This window comes from Ceratotherium simum, chromosome 17, assembly GCF_057802395.1.
Source record: "Ceratotherium simum simum isolate JZ-2026a chromosome 17, ASM5780239v1, whole genome shotgun sequence".
NCBI classification, from domain to species: Eukaryota; Metazoa; Chordata; class Mammalia; order Perissodactyla; family Rhinocerotidae; genus Ceratotherium; species Ceratotherium simum.
The window spans coordinates 19,660,177-19,682,079 of NC_141916.1; the positions used below are offsets into that span (position 1 = coordinate 19,660,177).

A 21,903-nucleotide genomic window follows, 5' to 3' on the forward strand; every position below is an offset into this window, starting at 1 on the left:
CCAGAGAAGCGGTGCGTCGGTGCGCGCCCAGGATCTGAACCCAGGCCGCCAGTAGCGGAGCGTGCGCACTTAACCACTAAGCCATGGGGCCGGCCCTGGTTGTCCCACTTTTAGTGATGCTAAGATTGATCAGTGAGTTCAGATGGTAATAGCCTAATCCTTCTGTTTAAAAACTCCCCATCAATATTTCATCTGAGTTTTCATCCACTGATGATCTTTGCCTGAATAATCTTTGCCCTATTTCATTAGGGACGTAAAGTGTGATTTTTCTAATTCCATTATTACTTTCACATTTACTAGTTGGCATTATTGTATAAAAGAATGATTTCCCTAATTAACTAGGGTCATTCGGTTACCTTGAAATACAGTTTGTACAGGAAGTGCAGAACAAATGCTCAATTCTTGATTTGATTACTTGATTGCCAATGCGTAGTTACTTCCAACAGTGCAATAGTATCAGATGATTATTTTTAATTCACTTTCTTCTCTTTTTTATTTTTCTTTTCCTTTGTGGGGATATCTTTACGAACCCATGAGTTTACATTATTAAAATTTTTTATTATAAAAATTGTACAAATACAAAAGTGCATAAAACATAACTTTACAGTATAACAAATAACTATAAAGTGAACATCCAGCTTTTATACTCCTTTGCCTCCCTTCTCCCTATCAAAACCAACTCTCGGGAAATTATCTGAACTTTAATGTAATTTAAAATCAATGTGTCCTCTCAGAGATTTTTAAGTATAAGATTTACTTCTATTATGGAATTGAAACAGCCATATTAAGCATTTGGGATCTTCATCTTAAAACTAACAGGCAGCCACTGATCTGCTTTAAGCAGTGGAGTGACATGATCTGTATTATGTGACACGATGTGATACATTTTATAATAAAATCACTCTGGCTGTTGTGTGGAGACTGGACTGGGCAAGGATATGAGTGGATGTAGAGGAAATCCAGGAGGGCACTGAGGTTGTCCAGGCAAAAGATGATGTACTTACTAGAGTGGAGGCAGTAGAGATGGAGAGAAAAGAATAAGATTTGAGAGACGTTTAGGAGGTAGACTCGACAGGACTTAGTGACTGATTCTATGCTGGTGAGAAAAGGAGAGGGAGATATCAAGAGTATTTCCTGTTTCTGACTTGAGAAACCAGGTGTATGCTGCTCCATTTACTGAGCAAGAGAAACCTGTAGGAGGTGCATGTTTGTGAGAAGATAACTAATTCAATTTGCGATACCTTTAAGAAACCTAGCCAGAGATTGGAAGTTTACTATACAATCTGGATTTAAGAAGAGATGTCAAGAAGTCATGGGCATATGGAAAGGATTTGCAGCCTTGGGAATGAATGTACTTACCATCCACTAAGAGTGAATGAGATCACATAGAATAAAATGAGGAAAGGGTCTAGAGTTGAACCTTGAGGAACTGCAACATTTAAAGATCAGGAGAGGAGGGGGAATCAGCAAAAACTGAGAAGAAACAAAAAATGTACGAAGGAAACCCAAAAAATGTAGAGTTTTTGAGGCCAAGGGAAGAAAGTGTCTCAAGAAAGAGACAATAGTCAACTGTGACAAAGTTCATCACAGGTCAACAGGAACTAAAAATGTCCAGTGGATTTAGCAACAAATATGGAGGGCATTTGGTTTCAAGGAGTGATAAGAGCAGAATCCAGACTGGAATGGATTTCGGGATAAATAGGAGGTGAAGAAGTAGGAAAAAAAAGTGTTAGACAACTCCCTTGTTTCCTAGATAAGTTAGGATACACGGGGTCACGCAGTGGATTCTCCAAGGCTCCTCTCCGTGTATACATAAAAACATGCCATTCTATATACATACAGACATATGTATGTATCCTATATGCATGTACTTGTTTTATTTCTCCAATTAGATTGGAAGATTCTAGAGAAAAGAGACCATGCTGCTACCTCTGAATTCCCTACAGTATCTAGGATGGTCCAGGGCTCACTGTAGACAGTAAATGTTTATTGAATAAAAAAGGTAAAATACCTTATTAAATACCTTTAAATTACTATGACAATAGCTAATAAAAATATGCACAGAGAGAAGCCATTCATTTAATTTAACATGTATATAATGTCTACTATATGCTAGGTACTTTGCCAGGGATTAGGATTCACATTTTAATCGAGCAGAGGTGTAGACACACAAATAAATAATTTCAATTCCACAAATATTATAAAAGAAAACATGTTTTGTGCTAATCTTACTGTAGAAAGAATAAATCCATTAGTAGAATACTAATACATGTATATCGACATTAAGTTAAAGGAATTGGCAGTAAAATGTTTGCATGCTATTAAGTCAGATAATGAGGAACAAAAAGAACAAATTAGTTATTTCCCCTGCTCTCCCATTTATATATTTAAGATTATCAGTACTCAAATAATCTATTTCTGACCTATGTTTTATTGTTACTTATGCCCAAGGGGAGAAAAAAATCCTCATTTACATAAAGAACAGAATGGCTCTGAGAATTACAAAGAATCAACTGCATGAATACGCCTCTCTTTGATTTAATCCTCTGTAAATTGCAAAAAGATCTGAGACAACTGGGAAAATAATGTATTTCTTTTGTATTGTAAAGAAAACAAAATTCAAGACTGTGCCTCTCGTAAGATTTTTACACTTGACCATGATCCGGCACCTGTCTGATTGATTTATTTCATTATTAAAATTTTGAAAGAAGTATTTTCAATGAGCTACTTATTAATCCTATACTCCCCTATGCCATTTAATTCTTATTTTTGTTAAATGTACTTGTGGGTTCAGAAAGAAGCATTCGAGCCATCCTTAATTCTCCTCTCTCTTTACTGAAATATACTTTCATTGGCTAAAGGGACGGAGATAAGATGACGTTGAACATTATTTTTCCTATGAAATATGTAAGAAGTAGATAAAATTATTTGTGTGTTGGGTTTTATTTTTTCTAGGTAAGACTACTGCAGCAAATTTGAACATGTAAAGTAGAGCTACGGATAGCAGGCTAGAAAAATCCATGGCCGCCATTGTCACACCACAACCTGCAGCAGCTGTCTCCTCAAGTCCCTCCCTCCCACACCCTGCTCTGCCTGCCAGCCCAGCAGGAATGAATGGGCTCTGCAGAGCACAGTAAATGGTGCTGCAGACCCTGAAAATCTGTCGCTGAAAACTGAAAGGAAAAATTATCTGCCAAAATACAAATTTTCAATTTTGGTAGCCATAAGAAACCTCTTTACCTCTGAAATTTCATTAGCAACGTCAGGTGGTACCCAGTCCAGAGTCTGATTCTGTATAGCCCATCCTTGTTGATAATGGAGCCTTTCTAAATAGCAAAAGAATGTTACTGCAATCCATTTCCTAGGGGTGAAAGCAAAGCCTTTTTGACCCAAGAGGCAGTTGAGCAACCACCAGAGTCTCTAGCTGAATAGCAACCATGTGAGGCTGGCAACAATTCCCAGTTTGAAGCTCAATCTCAGAGGAGGAGATTTACCAAATTCACACAAGCACCACATAAAAAAGAAATGCAGTTATTGAGCTGACATCACACAGTTGTCTGTGGAAGGAGGCAACATTACAAAATGGTCTTCTTTTTACATTATACAACTCTCCTCCCTTTTAATTTGGTGTCTCAGTTATTTTTCTCTTTCCAGAAAAGAGAATGATGCAGAATATAACTGCATGCACAGGTAGCACTAACTTCTGAACTCAATTCTTCCTCCCTGTATTTTCTCAATTGTATATCGGGAAAGACGATTCACTTTAAGGAACAATACACTACATAAAATATATTACATAGACTTCTGGTAAAGGAATATTTCTAGTAGACTATGATATGTTAATTAGATCTTAACTATTGCCATGTTAAAACTACTTGTGTGCTTCCATATTTAGTACTGTTATTCATTCCATCTTCCATTTTTGTTTAGCCATTTGCGGGAGGGGTGCAGAAGAAGGTCTGAAAATAAATCACTTGAACTTGAGAAACCATTTTGTACGGCTCTATTATTGAACCTTTTTTAAATTAAAAAAAAAAAAATCACATTTACCCAAGCCATTTTAAGCATCATTCCCATCTTCTCTCCTACTTTATTTTAAAGCAACTAGAGATGTTGAATCCTCACCAAATGTAGTCGAGTTTAGTATACTTTGAGGGAGGGGCTGGGAGTAATTTTCCGTTAAATATTTCATCTCAACACAAATTCTACTATCCAGTGATGGGAAAAACCTTACACTGGTGATTTTAATTGGAGTTTGAGGTTTAAGCAATATAAAATCATCCAACCCCAGTTCTCTTTCTCTCCTTTTCCCCCCCTCCCTAACCCCACCCCATAATGGATGCTTGGCTGACTGTTTTTGCACGGTCTCTTTGTCTGGAGGATGCAAACAGTCTATGGATGCTAGGGAAAAAGGGGTGGGGGAGAGATTACCTCATCCCATGTCGCTTGCACCAATCACCACTCTCCCGTCGTGGCTTCTCTGGGCAGATTGAGGGGTCTGGACCAACAGGAAAAGGCCCCAGCCCATCCCCATGGTGACCGAGTTGTATATAGGGAGCCGCATCCACCCATGTGCCGCAGGTTCTCTTACATCGACCGCCTAAGAGTCGCGCTGTAAGAAGCAACAACCTCTCCTCTTCCTCTCCGCCATCTGCTCAGCAGCCGCAAAGCAGCAACCATGGTAAGAATCTCTTTTCTCGGCTTTTTGTGGCCGTTGGGTGGGGTCAGTCTCCCAGGATCTACTTGGAAAATCTTAAGCCCTTTTTTCTTTACAACTCCTTTGGGTAACGGTAGCTTATGCTTTGTTAGCGAGGTTTAGCTTTGCCCCAAATCCTTGAGCCCGGCGGCCGCCGCAGTGCAGGGTGCAGGAGCCCAGCCAGAACTGCGCCCAGGGCGCAGGAGACCCGTGGGGAAGAACAAAGGCGGCGCACAGGGAGTTTTTGTTATCCGAGCCCTTCGGTACCGCAGGCAGCCCCTCTGTCGGTGACGAAAGGGTCTGTGGCAGGGAATGGCGATCGTGGCGTCGCCTGCTCGGCTCCCGTGTATGTGCGTACGGTATTCGTGTGACGCAGAGGGTCTCTTTTCTTCCTCGCGTTGTTCCCCAGAGGCAGGGAGAGGAGTCGTCGTCCAAAAAGACCAGGGGTCGGTGGGTGTGGCGGGGAGAGAAGGACAGGGACAAAGCGGAGCCTTGGGTTAGTATAAAAAGGTCCCTCCGCGACTCGTTGGCATTTTAGAAAGATACCCGTATATTAACCGGGCAAAATGGTTAGTTTCTGTTGGAGCCGCTGGCAGCCGGCGTCGGGGCGGCGCAGGGGCGGAGTTGTTTGTTTCTGGCTGCTTCTGCCTTGGAGCCACTGGGCGGGGTTCGCCCTCGCTAAACCTTCTCTGTCAGAAGACTTTTAATAAAAGCCTTTCATCGTTGTGGAACTGTAGGCGTTAAAAGGTTTATCATTCCTTGTTAAAACTTAGAGGAAATATTTTTTCTTGAGGAGCAAAATCACAATTCACTTGACAAGCCCTTTAAAGTCTGGTCTGGGGCCGCCCCGCCCTGACTGACTTGAGTCTGTGTGTGTGTCTGTCTTGGCCGCACGTTCAGCAAGGGAGAAAGCCCACTTTGTGAGCTAGGGTACCCTAATGCTCAGGACCCAGGGAAACGCCCTCCCCAATATATCAGACAATGGATAGACAATGGAGGTTGTAGCCATAAAGACTGTAGAGAAGAAAATCTCTATTGAATGTGATGAGTATGAATATTCTGTGGTGGGAAGAGAATCTCAGAATGAAAATACTATTTTGTTATTTTAAATAAGTATTCCATTATCCTTTCACTGGGCTTTTATTCTTTGGTAGCTTCTCATGTGATGTTTCTAATTTAGGAACTTGTTTTAAAGATACTAATTTTCAGTTTTTTGCAGTGGAGAAGATTCTGGGAAAACTTTTTTTTTTAAAGTAATGAAATTGCCGCAAAGAAGAATTATACTTTGTGTCCAGCTGTTTTTTGTTCTAGTGCATCTTCCTTAATTCATTTCAATTTAGGCATATGGTCCCAGCCTGGGTCAGAGGAGGAAAACTGGCAGAATAGCAGAATGAGATCATGTAGGCAGTTTCTGGAAATAGAGCTTGCTCTGTTAAATAATGTAGCAGACAGTACAGGCTAGCACCAGGCACAACAAATACAGCAATGCAGCAATGCAGAGGCAGACCTTGTTTAGCTTCCAATCCGCTGATACTGATGGATTCTGCAGATAGACTGCAGAAGGGTGTGGCTTCTAACATCAGCTGCAGTACAGATGTCCATGTTGAAATACCAAGTCATATTCAGAAGAAACTCTCATCTTTATTTAAAGGGGAAGGAGGTAGTAATATTGATTCCAATTGATTAATGATCGAATTTAATTTACTTCATTTTACAAAATCTGTGCTTCGAATATTTTAAATATGAAAAAAATCTTCTAGTCAAGCATGGCTGTGGGAACAATGGACTTGTACCACGTGCTAAACAGTGCAACATTATTCAGATCACACCCATCTGCAGCATTTGTAGCAGGTGCTTCTCCTTAATCATTTCTATTGTGTTAGGGATATGACCTCAAATAAATTTGAATACCTGTATATTACTAGAAATATTTTTAGAAATTTACTGAAAATTCAAAATTCTAACACAACCCAATTTTACAATTTTTCTCTTTCCTTCCCACAGCGTGAGTGCATCTCCATCCACGTTGGCCAGGCTGGTGTCCAGATCGGCAATGCCTGCTGGGAGCTCTACTGCCTGGAACACGGCATCCAGCCCGATGGCCAGATGCCAAGTGACAAGACCATTGGGGGAGGAGATGACTCCTTCAACACCTTCTTCAGTGAGACGGGCGCTGGCAAGCATGTGCCCAGGGCAGTGTTTGTAGACCTGGAACCCACAGTCATTGGTGAGTTGACCACACTAACCTGAGTGAGATCCCAGGGGTCTGGGACAGGAGGTCTGTCCTGGGGGCTCCGCTGATGCCCTGGGGTTGAGCAGGCTTGTGCAGGTGGTTAGTGATGGGTGGCTGCTTTGTCTTCCTTTTCCAGATGAGGTTCGCACTGGCACCTACCGCCAGCTCTTCCACCCTGAGCAGCTCATCACAGGCAAGGAAGATGCTGCCAATAACTATGCCCGTGGGCACTACACCATTGGCAAGGAGATCATTGACCTCGTCTTGGACCGAATTCGGAAACTAGTACGTTTATTCTCAAGAATAAAGTAAATAATGAGCCTAAGGAAGACATTTGAAGTAGGCTCCTTTTTTCAAACACAGAATTGAAATGTAATAATGAATGAGAGGAATTATTCTTTTATAGTTTTTTAAAAAATTCAATTAAAACACGAACTATTTGGTGTCATTTTATAAATATTAATGAAGATATTTTTAATTAAGAAATGCTGAGTGATTCCAGGAACATCTACATTTTTTTTCAAGTGTTTGTCGTCAAAATAAGAGCTATATCTTTGGAATTGTATGAAAAGTCAAAATAGATTTACTATGATTATATCACAAAAAGCAATAACTATGTTTTCTCTTTCCTCTTTTCTAACAGGCCGACCAGTGCACAGGTCTTCAGGGCTTTCTGGTTTTCCACAGCTTTGGTGGGGGAACTGGTTCTGGGTTCACCTCCCTGCTAATGGAGCGTCTCTCTGTCGATTATGGCAAGAAGTCCAAGCTGGAGTTCTCCATTTACCCAGCCCCCCAGGTTTCCACAGCTGTAGTTGAGCCCTACAACTCCATCCTCACCACCCACACCACCCTGGAGCACTCCGATTGTGCCTTCATGGTAGACAATGAGGCCATCTATGACATCTGTCGTAGGAACCTCGATATTGAGCGCCCAACCTACACTAACCTGAATAGGTTGATAGGTCAAATTGTGTCCTCCATCACTGCTTCCCTCAGATTTGATGGAGCCCTGAATGTTGATCTGACAGAATTCCAGACCAACCTGGTGCCCTATCCCCGCATCCACTTCCCTCTGGCCACATATGCCCCTGTCATCTCTGCTGAGAAAGCCTACCATGAACAGCTTTCTGTAGCAGAGATCACCAATGCTTGCTTTGAGCCAGCGAACCAGATGGTGAAATGTGACCCTCGCCATGGTAAATACATGGCTTGTTGCCTGTTGTACCGTGGTGATGTGGTTCCCAAAGATGTCAATGCTGCCATTGCCACCATCAAGACCAAGCGTACCATCCAGTTTGTGGATTGGTGCCCCACTGGCTTCAAAGTTGGCATTAATTACCAGCCTCCCACTGTGGTACCTGGTGGAGATCTGGCCAAAGTACAGCGGGCTGTGTGCATGCTGAGCAATACCACAGCCATTGCTGAGGCCTGGGCTCGCCTGGACCACAAGTTTGATCTGATGTATGCCAAGCGTGCCTTTGTTCACTGGTACGTGGGTGAGGGCATGGAGGAAGGAGAGTTTTCTGAGGCCCGTGAGGACATGGCTGCCCTTGAGAAGGATTATGAGGAGGTTGGTGTGGATTCTGTTGAAGGAGAGGGTGAGGAAGAAGGAGAGGAATACTAAAGTTAAAATGTCACAAAGGTGCTGCTTTTACAGGGAAGCTTATTCTCTTTTAAACATTGAAAAGTTGTGGTCTGATCAGTTAATTTGTATGTAGCAGTGTATACTCTCATATACAATTACTGACTTTGCTTTAAAAACACGACGCTTTGCTCCAGACCCAAGCTGTCCATTTCTCTGATGGGTTTGAATAAAGTATTCCCTGTCTTAAAGGAGTTCAGACTTGTGTTTTCTATTTGGGTGTCTGAAAATTTTCATGTATATAGGACACTGAAAAAAAAGAATAACTGTTGACTCTGGTTTATACATATACTATGAAGTGACTATTTTATTTTTTTAAGTTTTCTTAGTATATTAATATTTATAAAATATAAAATATATATCTAAAGATTACCATTAGATAACATCCATGCTATTCTTAAGTTTTGACTTAAACTGCTAGTACTTTTTAGAATTGATATTTGCTAAATACACAGCCAAAGGCCTGGTTGGCTGCTGAGTCTTATACAACCAACATAAAATGGTCAATATTCCAAATGCAACATCAGGTCTAACAAGCTTATTTTCATGCCTCTTCATCTCCTTGGCCTGTGTCCAGTGCCATCATGTTTCCTCTGCCCCTCGTTCTCAATAGAATTCTGCCCTCTTCAAGCAATTGCCCTCTATGTTAGACCTAATTCTTTACTTCTTCTTTCCAAACATATTTTCAGCTGATTGTCACAATGGAAAAGCCTGATAAGTTTATTCACTCTAATGTGTTAATTATATATCTGAATTGTAACTCTAAGGATTTTTTTTTTAATATGGGCCAATAACTTCAAAGAGCAAAACTCTAATAGTGCAATTGCAGGCATCAGCACTAATACAGTGAGAGAAACAGTTTTGGACCAAGCGTTTCTTCAATAATGGAGTTCAGCTGCAAGCCCAACTGACCAAAAGGCTAAGGACCCAAGGACAATAAATTGTCTTGTGCTATCACATTATCTTGTTCTGGGATAATCAGTGGTGATGAAATGATTTTTTGGTATTAATAGCCTATTTAACCTATGTTTCCTTTGACACTGCCAACTAAGGGGTATAATCGTATTGTAGTTAATGGAACTAATGCAAAATAAGAAGCCAAGATCAACTAATTTTAAAGTCAATCCAATACTACTCAGCATTTTTAACTAGAAGCCAATGTGAATAGACCTGATGCACAAAGAGTTAAAAGGCCTCATTCATTCAGATAAAAAATAATGTGGAAACTAGATCAAATATAAGTTTTAATGTACATTTCCAGCACCTACTAAAGTATAATGGATATGGTGGATGTACAATGATTATTGGTTGAATAAGTAAAATGTAGGATAAAAGAAATATAAGTATAAAATCAAAGAAAAATAAAAGCCTTATGATCCTAATTTTAATTATAAATAAGAGTATGAATTTGTTATATATTTTCTATTATGAAAAAAAATTTTTTCATAGTTTTGTCTACTGAAAAGGGCTAGGACTAACGTAGCAATGAGTATCCCCAGCACTGATGGTGGTTTCTAAATACCATTTCCCTCTAAAAGGAACCAGAACATTTTAGAGAAAAGACTGGTTCCAAGCCTGGAGCAGGAAATATGCAAGTTCAGCCTCAAATATTTTCTCATTCCAGAAAGCAAGAATGATATCAAAGACTAAAATCATATCAAAAGGTTCCAGGAGTCAAGTTGAAGGGGGCACTTATTGATGGTACAATGTGAGAATCAAAAACAACAGTGACTGCAATGGATTGAACCATATAAAATATGTTAAAATCCATGAGCTCATAACATTTTTTGTGTAGTTTAGAAAACAATAGAAAACAGTAGGGCAGTTACTAAAAAAATTAAACCTAGAATTACCCTATGACCAGCAATTTCATTTCTGGGTATATACCCAAAAGAATTGAAAGCAGGGGCTCGGACATATATTTGTATACCCATGCTCATAGCAGCATTATTCACAATAGCCAAAAGGTGAAAGCAACCCTAATGTTCATTGGATGAATGGATAAACAAAATGTGGTATACATGTACAGTGGAATATTATTCTGCCTTAAAAAGAAATAAAATTCTGACACATGCAACAACATGGATGAACTCTGAAAACATTAAGCTAAATGAAATAAGCCAGACACAAAAGGACAAATATTGCCTGATTCTACCCATATGAGGTACGTAGAATAGTCAAATTCATAGAGACAGAAAGTAGAATAGTGGTTACCAGGGGTAGGGGCTAATGATATAATGGGAAGTTATTATTTAACAGACACAGAGTTTCAATTTGGAATGATGAAAAATTTCTGGAGATGAATAGTGGTGATGGTTGTACAATAATGCAAATGTACTTAATGCTACTGAATTGTACACTTAAAAAGGGTTAAAATGGGGGTCGGGCCTGTGGCTAAGTGCGCGCGCTTCACTACTGGTGGCCGGGGTCCGGATCCTGGGCGCACACCGATGCACCGCTTCTCCGGCCATGCTGAGGCCACATCCCACATACAGCAACTAGAAGGATGTGCAACTATGACATACAACTATCCACTGGGGCTTTGGGGAAAAAAAAGGAGGAGGATTGGCAATAGATGTTAGCTCAGAGCTGATCTTCCTCACAAAAAGAAAAAAAAAAGGGTTAAAATGGAGCCATCCCTGAGGGCCTGGTGGAGTTAGGCACGCTCTGCTTCAGTGGCCCGAGTTCGATTCCCGGGTGCGGAACCACACCACAGACGATGTCAGTAGCCATGTTGTAGTGGTGGCTCAACATATAAGAACCAGAAGAACTTACAACTATATACACAACTATGTACTGGGCCTTTGGGGGAAAAAAGAAGAAAAAAAAAAAGGAGGAAGATTGGCAACAGATGTTAGCTCAGGGCAAATCTTCCCCTAAAAAAAACGGTTAAAATGGTAAATTTTATGTTGTTCCATTAAACAAACAATGGAAGCATAAACCAAGAACTAAAAAATTGGTTACCCGTAGACAGAGGGAACATGGTCTAACCAAACTTTGAATGTATTTTTTATATCATTTAACTGTAGAAACATTTATCTGTATTACATAATTATAATAAAGAACTAAATCAAGGTGGAAAAATATCTCTAAAAATTAAAAGCAAAATGAAACCAATCTAACCAAGTATCAAGTCGGTAGCTTGACTAGAGTGGGGAAGTCTTTCATGTGACTTTAAAACACAGTAATTTGATTGTATATCCACAGTGAGATATATCCTAAAGAAAAAAGGAACTCCAAAAACACATAAACTGTTTTCAGTAATCATATTTCTAGTAGTAATACTGATATTGTTATTTTGAAACTATTTATATTAGAATAAATAAAATGAATAATTCATTAAAGTTATTAGTATACAAAAATCTTAAAAGTTATATTACATATATTCAAGAAAGTGGATGAATTTTAAGTAGAGATATGGGGGAAAATCCAAATCAAAATTCTAGAGACAAAAAATATATCTGAGATAAAAAATATACTGAATGGGGGCTGGCCCAGTGGCTTAGCGGTTAAGTGCACGCACTCTGCTGCTGGCAGCCCGGGGTTTGAATCCCGGGCACGCACCGATGCACCACTTCTCTGGCCATGCTGAGGCCATGTCCCACATACAGCAACTAGAAGGATGTGCAGCTATGACACACAACTATCTACTGGGGCTTTGGGGGAAAAATAAATTTAAAAAAAAAAAAATTAAAAAAAAAATATACTGAATGGGATCAACAGTAGATTAGACACTGCAGAAGAAAGGATTAAGGAATTGAAAACATAACAATCAAAATTACCCAAAATGAAACACAGAACAAAAAATAAAGTGGAAAAAAAAAAGAACAAATAAATGGATACTAAATAGAACATAAACAGAAGCAGACTGAAGATGACTCAGCATTTTAAACAGTTTGTAAACTTCAAGAATGAGATTTTAGGGCCAGCCCCGTGGCTTAGCAGTTAAGTGCGCAAGCTCTGCTACTGGCAGCCAGGGTTCGGATCCCAGGTGTGCACCGATGCACCACTTGTCCGGCCGTGCTGAGGTGGCATCCCACATATAGCAACTAGAAGGATGTGCAACTATGACATACAATTATCTACTGGGGCCTTGGGGAGGAAAAGGGAAAAAAAAGGAAGAGTATTGGCAATAGATGTTAGCTCAGGGCCAGTCTTCCTCAGCAAAAAGAGGAGTATTGGCATGGATGTTAGCTCAGGGCTGATCTTCCATGCCAAAAAAAAAAAAGAATGAGATTTTAAACCTTTTGTTATTACATTTTTTCAATTACAAACTGCTTTCAACATAAAATAGGGTGCAATAAATAAATTTAAAATAAATTTTATAAATCTATAAAGAGATATTTTTAAGATTAGAATTACATAATGTTAAAACACTGTTTTGTTTTTTATATATTTATTTTGTGTTATTTTTGTACTTATTTTTTTTTTGAGGAAGATTGGCCCCGAGCTACCATCTGTTGCTAATCTTCCTCCTTTTTTTTTTCTTTTTTCTCCCCAAAGTCCCAGGAGATAGTTGTACGTCATAGTTGTACATCCTTCTAGCTGTTCTATGTGAGATGCCACCTCAGCATGGCTTGATGAGCAGTGTGTAGGTCTGCACCCAGAATCCAAACCAGCAAACCCCGGGCCGCTGAAGCAGAGAGCACAAACTTAACCACTACAGCACGGGGCAGGCCCTTATTTTGCCTTATTTTTAATTGTAGTAAAATACACATAGCATAAAATTTACCATCTTAACTATTTTTTTAAGTGTACAGTTCAGTAATGTGAAGGGCATTCACATGGTTGTACAACCAACCTCTGGAACTCTTTTCATCTTGCAAAAGTAAAACTCTATACTCATTAAACAATGCCCCATTTCCCCCTCCCTCTATGCTCTGGTAACCACCATTCTACTTTCTGTCTCTATGAATTTGACAATTCTAGGTACCTCAAATAATAGAATCAAACGTTATTTGTCTTTTTGTGACTAGCTTATTTCACTTAGCATAATGTCCCCAAGGTTCAATCATATGTCAGAATTTCCTTCATTTTTAAGTCTGAATAATATTCCACATTTTGTTTATCCATTCATCTGTCTATGGACATTAGGGTTGCTTCCACCTTTTGGCTATTGTGAATAATGCTGTTATGAACATGGGTATACAAATATCTCTTCCAGACCCTGCTTCCTGTTCTTTTGGAATTGCTGGATCATATGGTAATTCTAGGTTTAATTTTTTTTTTGAGGACCCACTATACTGTTTTCCATAGACGCTACACCATTTTACATTCCCACCAACAGTGTACAAGGGTTCCAATTTCTCCATATCCTTGTCAACACTTGCTATTTTCTGTTGTTTTGTTCATAGTAGCCATTTTAATGGGTATGAGGTGGTATCTCATTGTGGTTTTGATTTGCATTTCCCTAATGATTAGCGATGTTCAGTATCTTTTAATGTGCTTATTGTCAATTTTGATATCTTCTTTGGAAAAATATCTATTCAAGTCCTTTGTTCTCTTTTTTTTAGTATAATAATTTTTTTATTGAGGTATAATTGACATAAACATTATATTAATTTCAGGTGTACAACATAATGATTTGATATTTGTATGTATTGCAAAATGATCACCACAATAAGTCTAGTTAACATCTGTCACCATACAGCTACAAAATTGTTTTTTCTTGTGGAGACTTTTAAGATTTACTCTCTTTGCAACTTTCAAATAGGCAATACAGTATTATTGACCATAGTCCCCATAGTGCACATTATATCCTCATGACTTATTTATTTTGTAACTGAAAATTTGTACCTTTTGACCCCCTTCACCCATTTTGCCCACTCCCCACCACTGCCTCTGGGCAACCACTAATCTGTTCTCTGTTTCTATGATTTGCTCACTTTTTAATCGGGTTGTTAATATTAAAACACTTTTGTCCTGCTATTTAATCTATGAGGTTATAAAAACCTCGATATAATTAAAATGTAAAAAAACAAAAAATCGACAGTAAAAGAGAATATTTTATCTTGAGACCATCATATAAATTTTATAATTCTCCTGTGTGTATTAACTCCTTCATATGAAAAAGTAAAAAATAGTAATAGTGGCTATGTGCTCATCCTATCCTTTTTTCTATCTTTAATTGGAATGTAGCTTTTGGCCTTGCGATATATGTTTTATAAGTTTTTTATCAATATATGTAAAGGATATATATCAATATAAGAATTTCTATATTATTAAAATTTTTTATCAGAATGGATGTTGAATTTTATTAAATGTCTTTTCAGTGATATTTGGAGATTGACATGATTTTTCTCCTTCAATACATTATGATGAATTATTTTAAAAGCTTTCCTAATATTGAATCATCATTGCATTTCCAGTACAAAAAACTTGGTCACAGTGGTTCTTATTCTAATATGCTGCCAGATTCTATTTGATGACATGAATTTTCACTCCCACCAGCAGTGTATGTGAGTATATGGCTGAGTCCTATTATTTTTCAATATAGACTGTGGCATCACACCAGAGTACGTTCCAGGAAAAAAAAAAAAATAGTTCTACCAGAAGTCTACATAGTGCAGTCCAGGTGAGTAAGCTTTTGATGCTTCATCTTAATTCAGAGACAGAATTTAGAGTATCAAAAGTAGGAGTTCATACTTTTTTTCTTTTTGTTTTGGTGAGGAAGATTGGCCCTGAGCTAACATCCGTGCCCATCTTCCTCTATTTTGTATGTGGATCACTGCCACAGCATGGCTTCATTAGTGATGTAGGTCCATGCCCAGGATCCGAATCTGTGAACCCCGGGTTGCTGAGGCAGAGCGTGGTGAACTTAACCACTAGGCCACCAGGCCGGCCCCAGGAGTTCATTCTTGATGACTAGAGGTGATGAGAGCAGATATCTTTTTCTTGTTTCCAATCTTAGGGAATGTTTAATATTTTACCATTATGTATGATGTTACTGTCAGTTTTTCATAGATGTTCTTTATCAGATTGAGGAAGTTTCCTTCTATTCCTAGTTTGCTGAGAGGTTTTCTTTTTCTTTTTTTTTTTTTTTTATTGTGAAATTTTTGTTGTACCTTATTGTTTATCAGTCACCATATAAGTGCATCCCTCCACCCCTTGTGCCCACGCCCCATCCCCCTAGCCCCTGGTAACGACCAAACAGTTCTATCTGTGCGTGTGTTGGTTTATCTTCCACATAGGAGTGAAATCATGCACTGTTTGTCTTTCTCTTTCTGGCGTATTTCACTTAACATAATACCCTCCAGGTCCACCCGTGTTGTTGCAAATGGGACGATTTTGTCTTTCTTTATGGCTGAGTAATATTCCATGATATATATATACCACATCTTCTTTATCCAATCATCAGTCAAGGGACACTTGGGTTGCGTCTATGTCTTGGCTATAGTGAATAATGCTGTGATGAACATAGGGGTGCATAAGCCTCTTTGGATTGTTGATTTCAGGTTCATTGGGTAGATACCCAGTAGTAGGATAGCTGGATCATAAGGTATTTCTATTTTTAATTTTTTGAGGAATCTCTGAGAGGTTTTCTTTTTTCTTTTTATAAATGGGTATTGGATTTTGTCAAATTCTTTTGCTGCATGCATCTATTGAGATAATCATTTTGCTGCATGCATCTATTGAGATAATCATACGGGTTTTTTCCTGTATATGGTGAATTGGATTCATTGACTTTTGAATATGAAACCAACCTTGCATTCCTGGGATAAAATATAATTTATATTTTAAAGCAGAGATTCTTAACTCAGGGTTCTGGAAACCACAGAGTACTTCATAGATGATTCTCAGGGATTGGAGAGCTCCTTAATGTTGTATGCAAAATTCTGTGTGAATATGCTCATGGTAGATTGTCTCCAAAGATAGCCACTAATCATTTCTCTCATCCCTGTAGGTACATGGTACTTCTCCCATCAAGAGATAAAGTCTATTCCTCTCTCCTTAAATCTCAGTTGGCCTTGTGACTGCTTTGACTAATAAAATGTGACAGAAGAGAACTGTGCCAGATCAGGGTCAAGCCCTTAAGAAGCCTGGCAGCTTGTTTTCATTCAGAGAGGTCATGTGAAAAAGAACCAGGGCACTCCACCCAACAGCCAATACAAAGACCCCAGACATGTGAGTGCAACTATCCTAGGCATTCCAGCTCCAGCTGATTCCAGCTGAATGCAAATGCGTGAGTGAGCCAGATGACACCATGTGGAACAGAACACTCCATGGCCCATGGAATCATGAGAAATAATAAATAATTGTTGTTTTAAGTCAATAAGTTTTGGGGTGGTTTGACACACAGCAAGAGACAACTGAAACAAGGCTTATACACACATCTGGAGAGAAAACAGACAGTTTTCATCAGAGTCTCCAAAACAATTAAAACCGCTAGAGGAATGAAACACTGAAAATTCTTTAGGAAATACCTTATAAATATTCCTTTTTTCAGTATTTTTGATAGATATTAGCAGCAGTGTCCTTAAGATTATAATCTTTTGCCATGTGTAAATAGGGTATAGTTATTGAATTTGGCAAAAATGAAGTCATATGCTTTAGCAATCTAATGGGACTGACAACGTAAGGTGAAAAGTGAGAAAACTTACTGGACCATCCCTCCTCTGCTCTGAAGCAAGTTTAGGTAGTATTTTAAGGCTAGACCAAAACTCTTCACAAAAAAATATACACATGAACATGTGAAAATATACACACAAAAATTATACACAGAGAAAAAACAAAAGCAGATCCAAAGTTCTACACCGTAAAATGTGGTAAAAATGTAGTTGCATACATGAACCAGCTGGATGTATTCAACTATCATCATAAATAGTGCAGTCATGGTAGAAAGTGAGTGTGATCTGAAATTGAGTTAGAACCTAACTTGGTAGCGTCTGGAGAAAAAATGACTGAGACATAGGGCATGGCTTCCATCTGGTGAATGGGGTGAAGTAGGGCAGAGGGTTGGAAGGAGAATGACAATACAGTAGACCAGGAAAAAGGAGCTTGAAGAGATCAGGCCAGGTACCCAGAAACAGTTCAAAGAGAATACATCAGGGACCTAGGCAGAGGCCTGCTGGGCAGATTGTCTGGCTCCTATGATAGGCATTATTTAGGGAAACAACAGCTAAATGTTTCTTCAAGTGTCCAGGATATTGAAGGCCAAGATATCCAAGGTCTGACCTGGAGCGGGAAGCAAAACCCAGAATTCTGGGTGGCATTCATAGGAATCCTTGCTGCAGCATATCACAGAAGGAAGGGCCGAGCTCAGTGACAATTTCCAGGAGAATAAACCAAATGAGTTACATGCCAGAACTCATGGGGAAACCCTTGACAAAGGAAACACAGGAAAACAGGATGAGAGCCAAGGAAGCTGATCAGTTGGAATGCTACACTAGAAAGACTAAAGCACAGATTCATGGAAATACTACAAAGCTATAGTAATCAAAACAGCATGATACTGGCACAAAAACAGACACACAGATCAATGGATGACTAAAGCAGCAAGCAGTTGAAGAGCTGAAGCAAGGGTCAGAAATATGGGTGCAGCCAAGCTGGGTTCCTCTAGCTAAAGATCTCTCACGAGGTTTCAATCATGCTGTTGGCCAGGGTTGCCATCTAATCTAAGACTCAACTGAGGGAGGATTCATTTCCAAGCTCACTCTCATGGTTGGTGGCAGAATTCAGTATCTGGACAGCTATTCAACTGAGGGCCTCAGCTCCTTGCTGCCTGTTGGCTGCAGACCTCCTGCAGTTCCCTGACACGTGGGCCTCTTCAAAAGGCAGCATACAACACAGCAACTGGCTTCCCTCAGAGCAAGTGAGCAAGAGAGCAAGAGAGAAAGAAAGAGCCCCCAAAACAGAAGCCACAGTCTTTTTGTAACCTAACCTCAGAAGTGACATCTTATTACTTTTGCTGTAGTCTATTAGAAGTGAATCACTAGGGCCGGTTCCGTGGGTTAGCGGTTGAGTGCGCGCACTGCGCTACTGGCGGCCCAGGTTCGGATCCCGGGCGTGCACCGACGCATCCCTTGTCAGGCCATGCTGAGGTTGCGGCCCACATACAGCAACTAGAAGGATGTGCAACTATGACATACAACTATCTACTGGGGCTTTGGGGGGAAAAAAAAAAAAAGGTGAATCAGTCGGTCCAGCCTACAGTCAAAGGAAGAGCATTACATAAGGACATGAATACCAGGAGGAGGGGAATAATGGAGGCCATCTTAGAGGCTGTGTATCAGAATTACTCAGCTCTAAAAGCTCTATCCCTGTATTTAACTGGTGCAAATGTCAAATTCTTGGGAGTGAGGATCTGATTGGTACAGTTTGGGTTAGTTTCTCCTGTGGGCCAATCAGCCTTGGCTAGAAGGGGCAAGATCATGTAATATATTACATTATTTTTGGACATGGCCACTTTTAGGGAATAGAAACTTGTTGTAGGCTTGTTACCCACATGAAAATCTATCCATTACAAAGATACACTATCAAGCTATCATTAGAACTGTACAAAAACTAAAAAGATTAACTTGAGATTTAGTATTGGGAAACCAAGCTAAGGAATATTTTCATTCAGTCTCATTGATGATTGCCTTATTCTCTAGAGCATAAGAGAGGGAGTAAGCCATCATATTATCACCTGCAGATACAATTTAATGGGATAGTTTACACATATCTTGTCTAAGACAAATTAGAAGACCCTCAGAATTATGAAGGGGATGGTGGGAAGAGAATAAAGAAAATAATAGTTGTAGTAGAAATAAGACCAACAAAAGGAGAACTTTTAATTAAAAATTCACTTGAAATTCAAGGCATCTCAAAGGTGAATAGAAAATCATCTTTGCTGACATTGACACAATATTTATATAAAGGCAAATAACTTAAGGTAGGCTCTGAGTATCACTGCTTTTCTTCAATTGTTGTCTTATTTTTATTCTGTACAGCATTCTGCTCTCAGTAATGGAGGAGTGTCTTGTCACAAACCAACCCTGTAGCAAAAAACAACTGGAAAACATGAACAAAATTTAAAATAAAAAATCTATTCAGGGGGGCTGGCCCGGTGGTGTAGCGGTTAAGTGCGCGCACTCCGCTGCTGGCAGCCCGGGTTCGGATCCTGGGCATGCATTGATGCACTGCTTGCCAAGCCATGCTGTGGCGGTGTCCCATATAAAGTGGAGGAAGATGGGCACAGATGTTAGACCAGGGCCAGTCTATCTTAGCAAAAAGAGGAGGATTGGCATGGATGTTAGCTCAGGGCTGATCTTCTTCACACACACACAAAAATATATATATATATTCACAGGTATCAAAGAGCTATCAAGCCATCAAGGACTTGAGGGGCTAAAATGTCAGACTGAAAAGAAGTGTGAAGAGGTAAGCCTGACATTGGATGACTCTTTTTCCCTCAAGCTATTACTGATTTAAAAGTAGTAATGAGAGGTTGAGAAGCTGAGCAGAAAGCAGTGGCTAAAAGGCAGAGAAACTAAACTGGTCTTCCTGTAGTCTTATAGAGCTTAGGGGGAGGGGCAAAGGGAGGTTCAGGACAGACCAAGATAGAGGAACCCTGGTAACCACCCCTTTTAGTTGGGACCCCAAAAGCCTACACTTTAGGAGAAACCAGCCCTCGTAAATACTAAAGCTGAGCTTCTCATCAATTCAACCCCTGGTTTGATTAAGATGGTCTAATCTTACCCTAACTGACTGCCAGAAGCAAAAGTAAACCCTTGCTAGAGGAAGACAACACCACACAGGGCCTCAAATTATCTCTTTAATTTTTCATAAACTATTTTCAGTATTAAACAGAAAATTACCAGTATTCCATAAACAAGATCAAATGACAATAATTGTAGAGATATCAGAGAATAGAAACAGACCCAAACAAGAGCCAGATATTGGAATTATCAGACATGGACTTTAAAATAACCATTATTAATAGGTTTAAGAAATTAAATGACAAGATGGAGAAATTCAGCAGAGGAAACTGTATGAAATATAAAATAGAAGTTCTAGAACTGAAAAATAATCACATTTAAGAACTCAATAGGCTTAACAGCACATTGGACACAAATAAAGAGATATTTAATGAACTAGAAGATAGGTCAGAAGAAATTATCCAGACTGAAGCTCAAAAAGAAAAAGAATACAGAAAAGAACATGAGACACTATTTAAAAAATTTAGTACATATATAACTAGATATCCAGAAGACAAGAGAGAGACAATGGGATAGAAACAATATTTGATGAGAAAATAGCCAAAATTTTTCAAAAACTGATGAAAGAAACCAAGTGACAAATATAAGAAATTCTATTAAATAAAGCAGGATAAATACAAAGAAAAGTACACTTAGGCATATCATAGTGAAGTTGCTGAAAACCAAAGAAAAAGAGAAAATCTTAAAGGAAGTTGGGCGAGCAGTTGAGGGTGAGGGACACATCTTCAAAGGAACAATAAGGCTAACAGCTGGCTCATCAACAAACTGATGGAAGCCAAAAGATAATGGGGTGCCACATTCAAAGTGTTGAAAGATAATAACTGCCAAACTAGACTTCTATACTCAGTAAAAAATGTTCTTCAAAAATGAAGACAAATTAAATACATTTTCAGACAAAAACTGAGAGAACTTGCCACCAGCAGACCTACATTAAAGAAGTACTAAAGGCAGTTCTTTTAGCAAAAGGAAAAGGATCCCAAATGGAAGCACCAATATGCAGGAAGAAATTAAGAGCAATAAAAAGGGTAAATATGAAGGTAAATCCTAATGAATAATAAGAGCTTACATTTAAGGATATATGAGAGCAGATAAAAATAAAGAATTTCTGGAATGAAAAACTATGACCTCTCAGGAAAAAAATTTGTAGATGAATTGAAGGAGAGAATATTTACTGTCAAGATCTGAATTAATGGCTGGAAAACCAAGCAGAAGAGCTATCTCAAAACAAAGAGCTGAAATACAAACAGAAATCATGATGGAAAATATATAAGACTTAGAGATAGATCCAAGAGACCTAATATGCAAATAATAGCAGTTCCAGAGAAGAAAAGAGAACAAATGGAGAAAAGGCAATACTTTAAAAAATAATACAGACTGCTGGATATAAAAATATACAAAAAATATACAATTGCATGTTTATATACCAAAAATAATTAGAAATTTTAACTTTAAAAAGGATATCGTTCACAACAGTATCAAAAACATACAAAGTGCCTAGGGATAAAACTACCCAAAATGTGCAAGACACATTTTAATAAAACTTTATTGAAAAACACTAAAGCACACCTAAATAAATGGAATTATATACTTAGTCCATGGGTGGGAAGAGTCACTTCATAAAAATGTCAGTTCC

At 38.9% G+C, this 21,903-nt stretch overlaps 1 protein-coding gene and 1 long non-coding RNA gene across 3 annotated transcripts in view; one reads left to right on the forward strand and one right to left on the reverse strand.

Annotated features, from left to right (window-relative positions):
• The window catches only part of LOC106801619 (uncharacterized), a 94,487-nt gene that overhangs the window by 39,785 nt on the left and 32,799 nt on the right, over positions 1–21,903 (reverse strand). The window lies entirely within an intron of this gene.
• On the forward strand, positions 4,525–8,765 carry LOC101402700 (tubulin alpha-1A chain). The gene is made up of 4 exons (XM_004428980.3): positions 4,525–4,681; positions 6,701–6,923; positions 7,066–7,214; positions 7,573–8,765. The coding sequence occupies exons 1-4, from the start codon at positions 4,679–4,681 to the stop codon at positions 8,551–8,553; spliced, it is 1,356 nt and encodes a 451-aa protein (XP_004429037.2). The 5' UTR covers positions 4,525–4,678; the 3' UTR covers positions 8,554–8,765.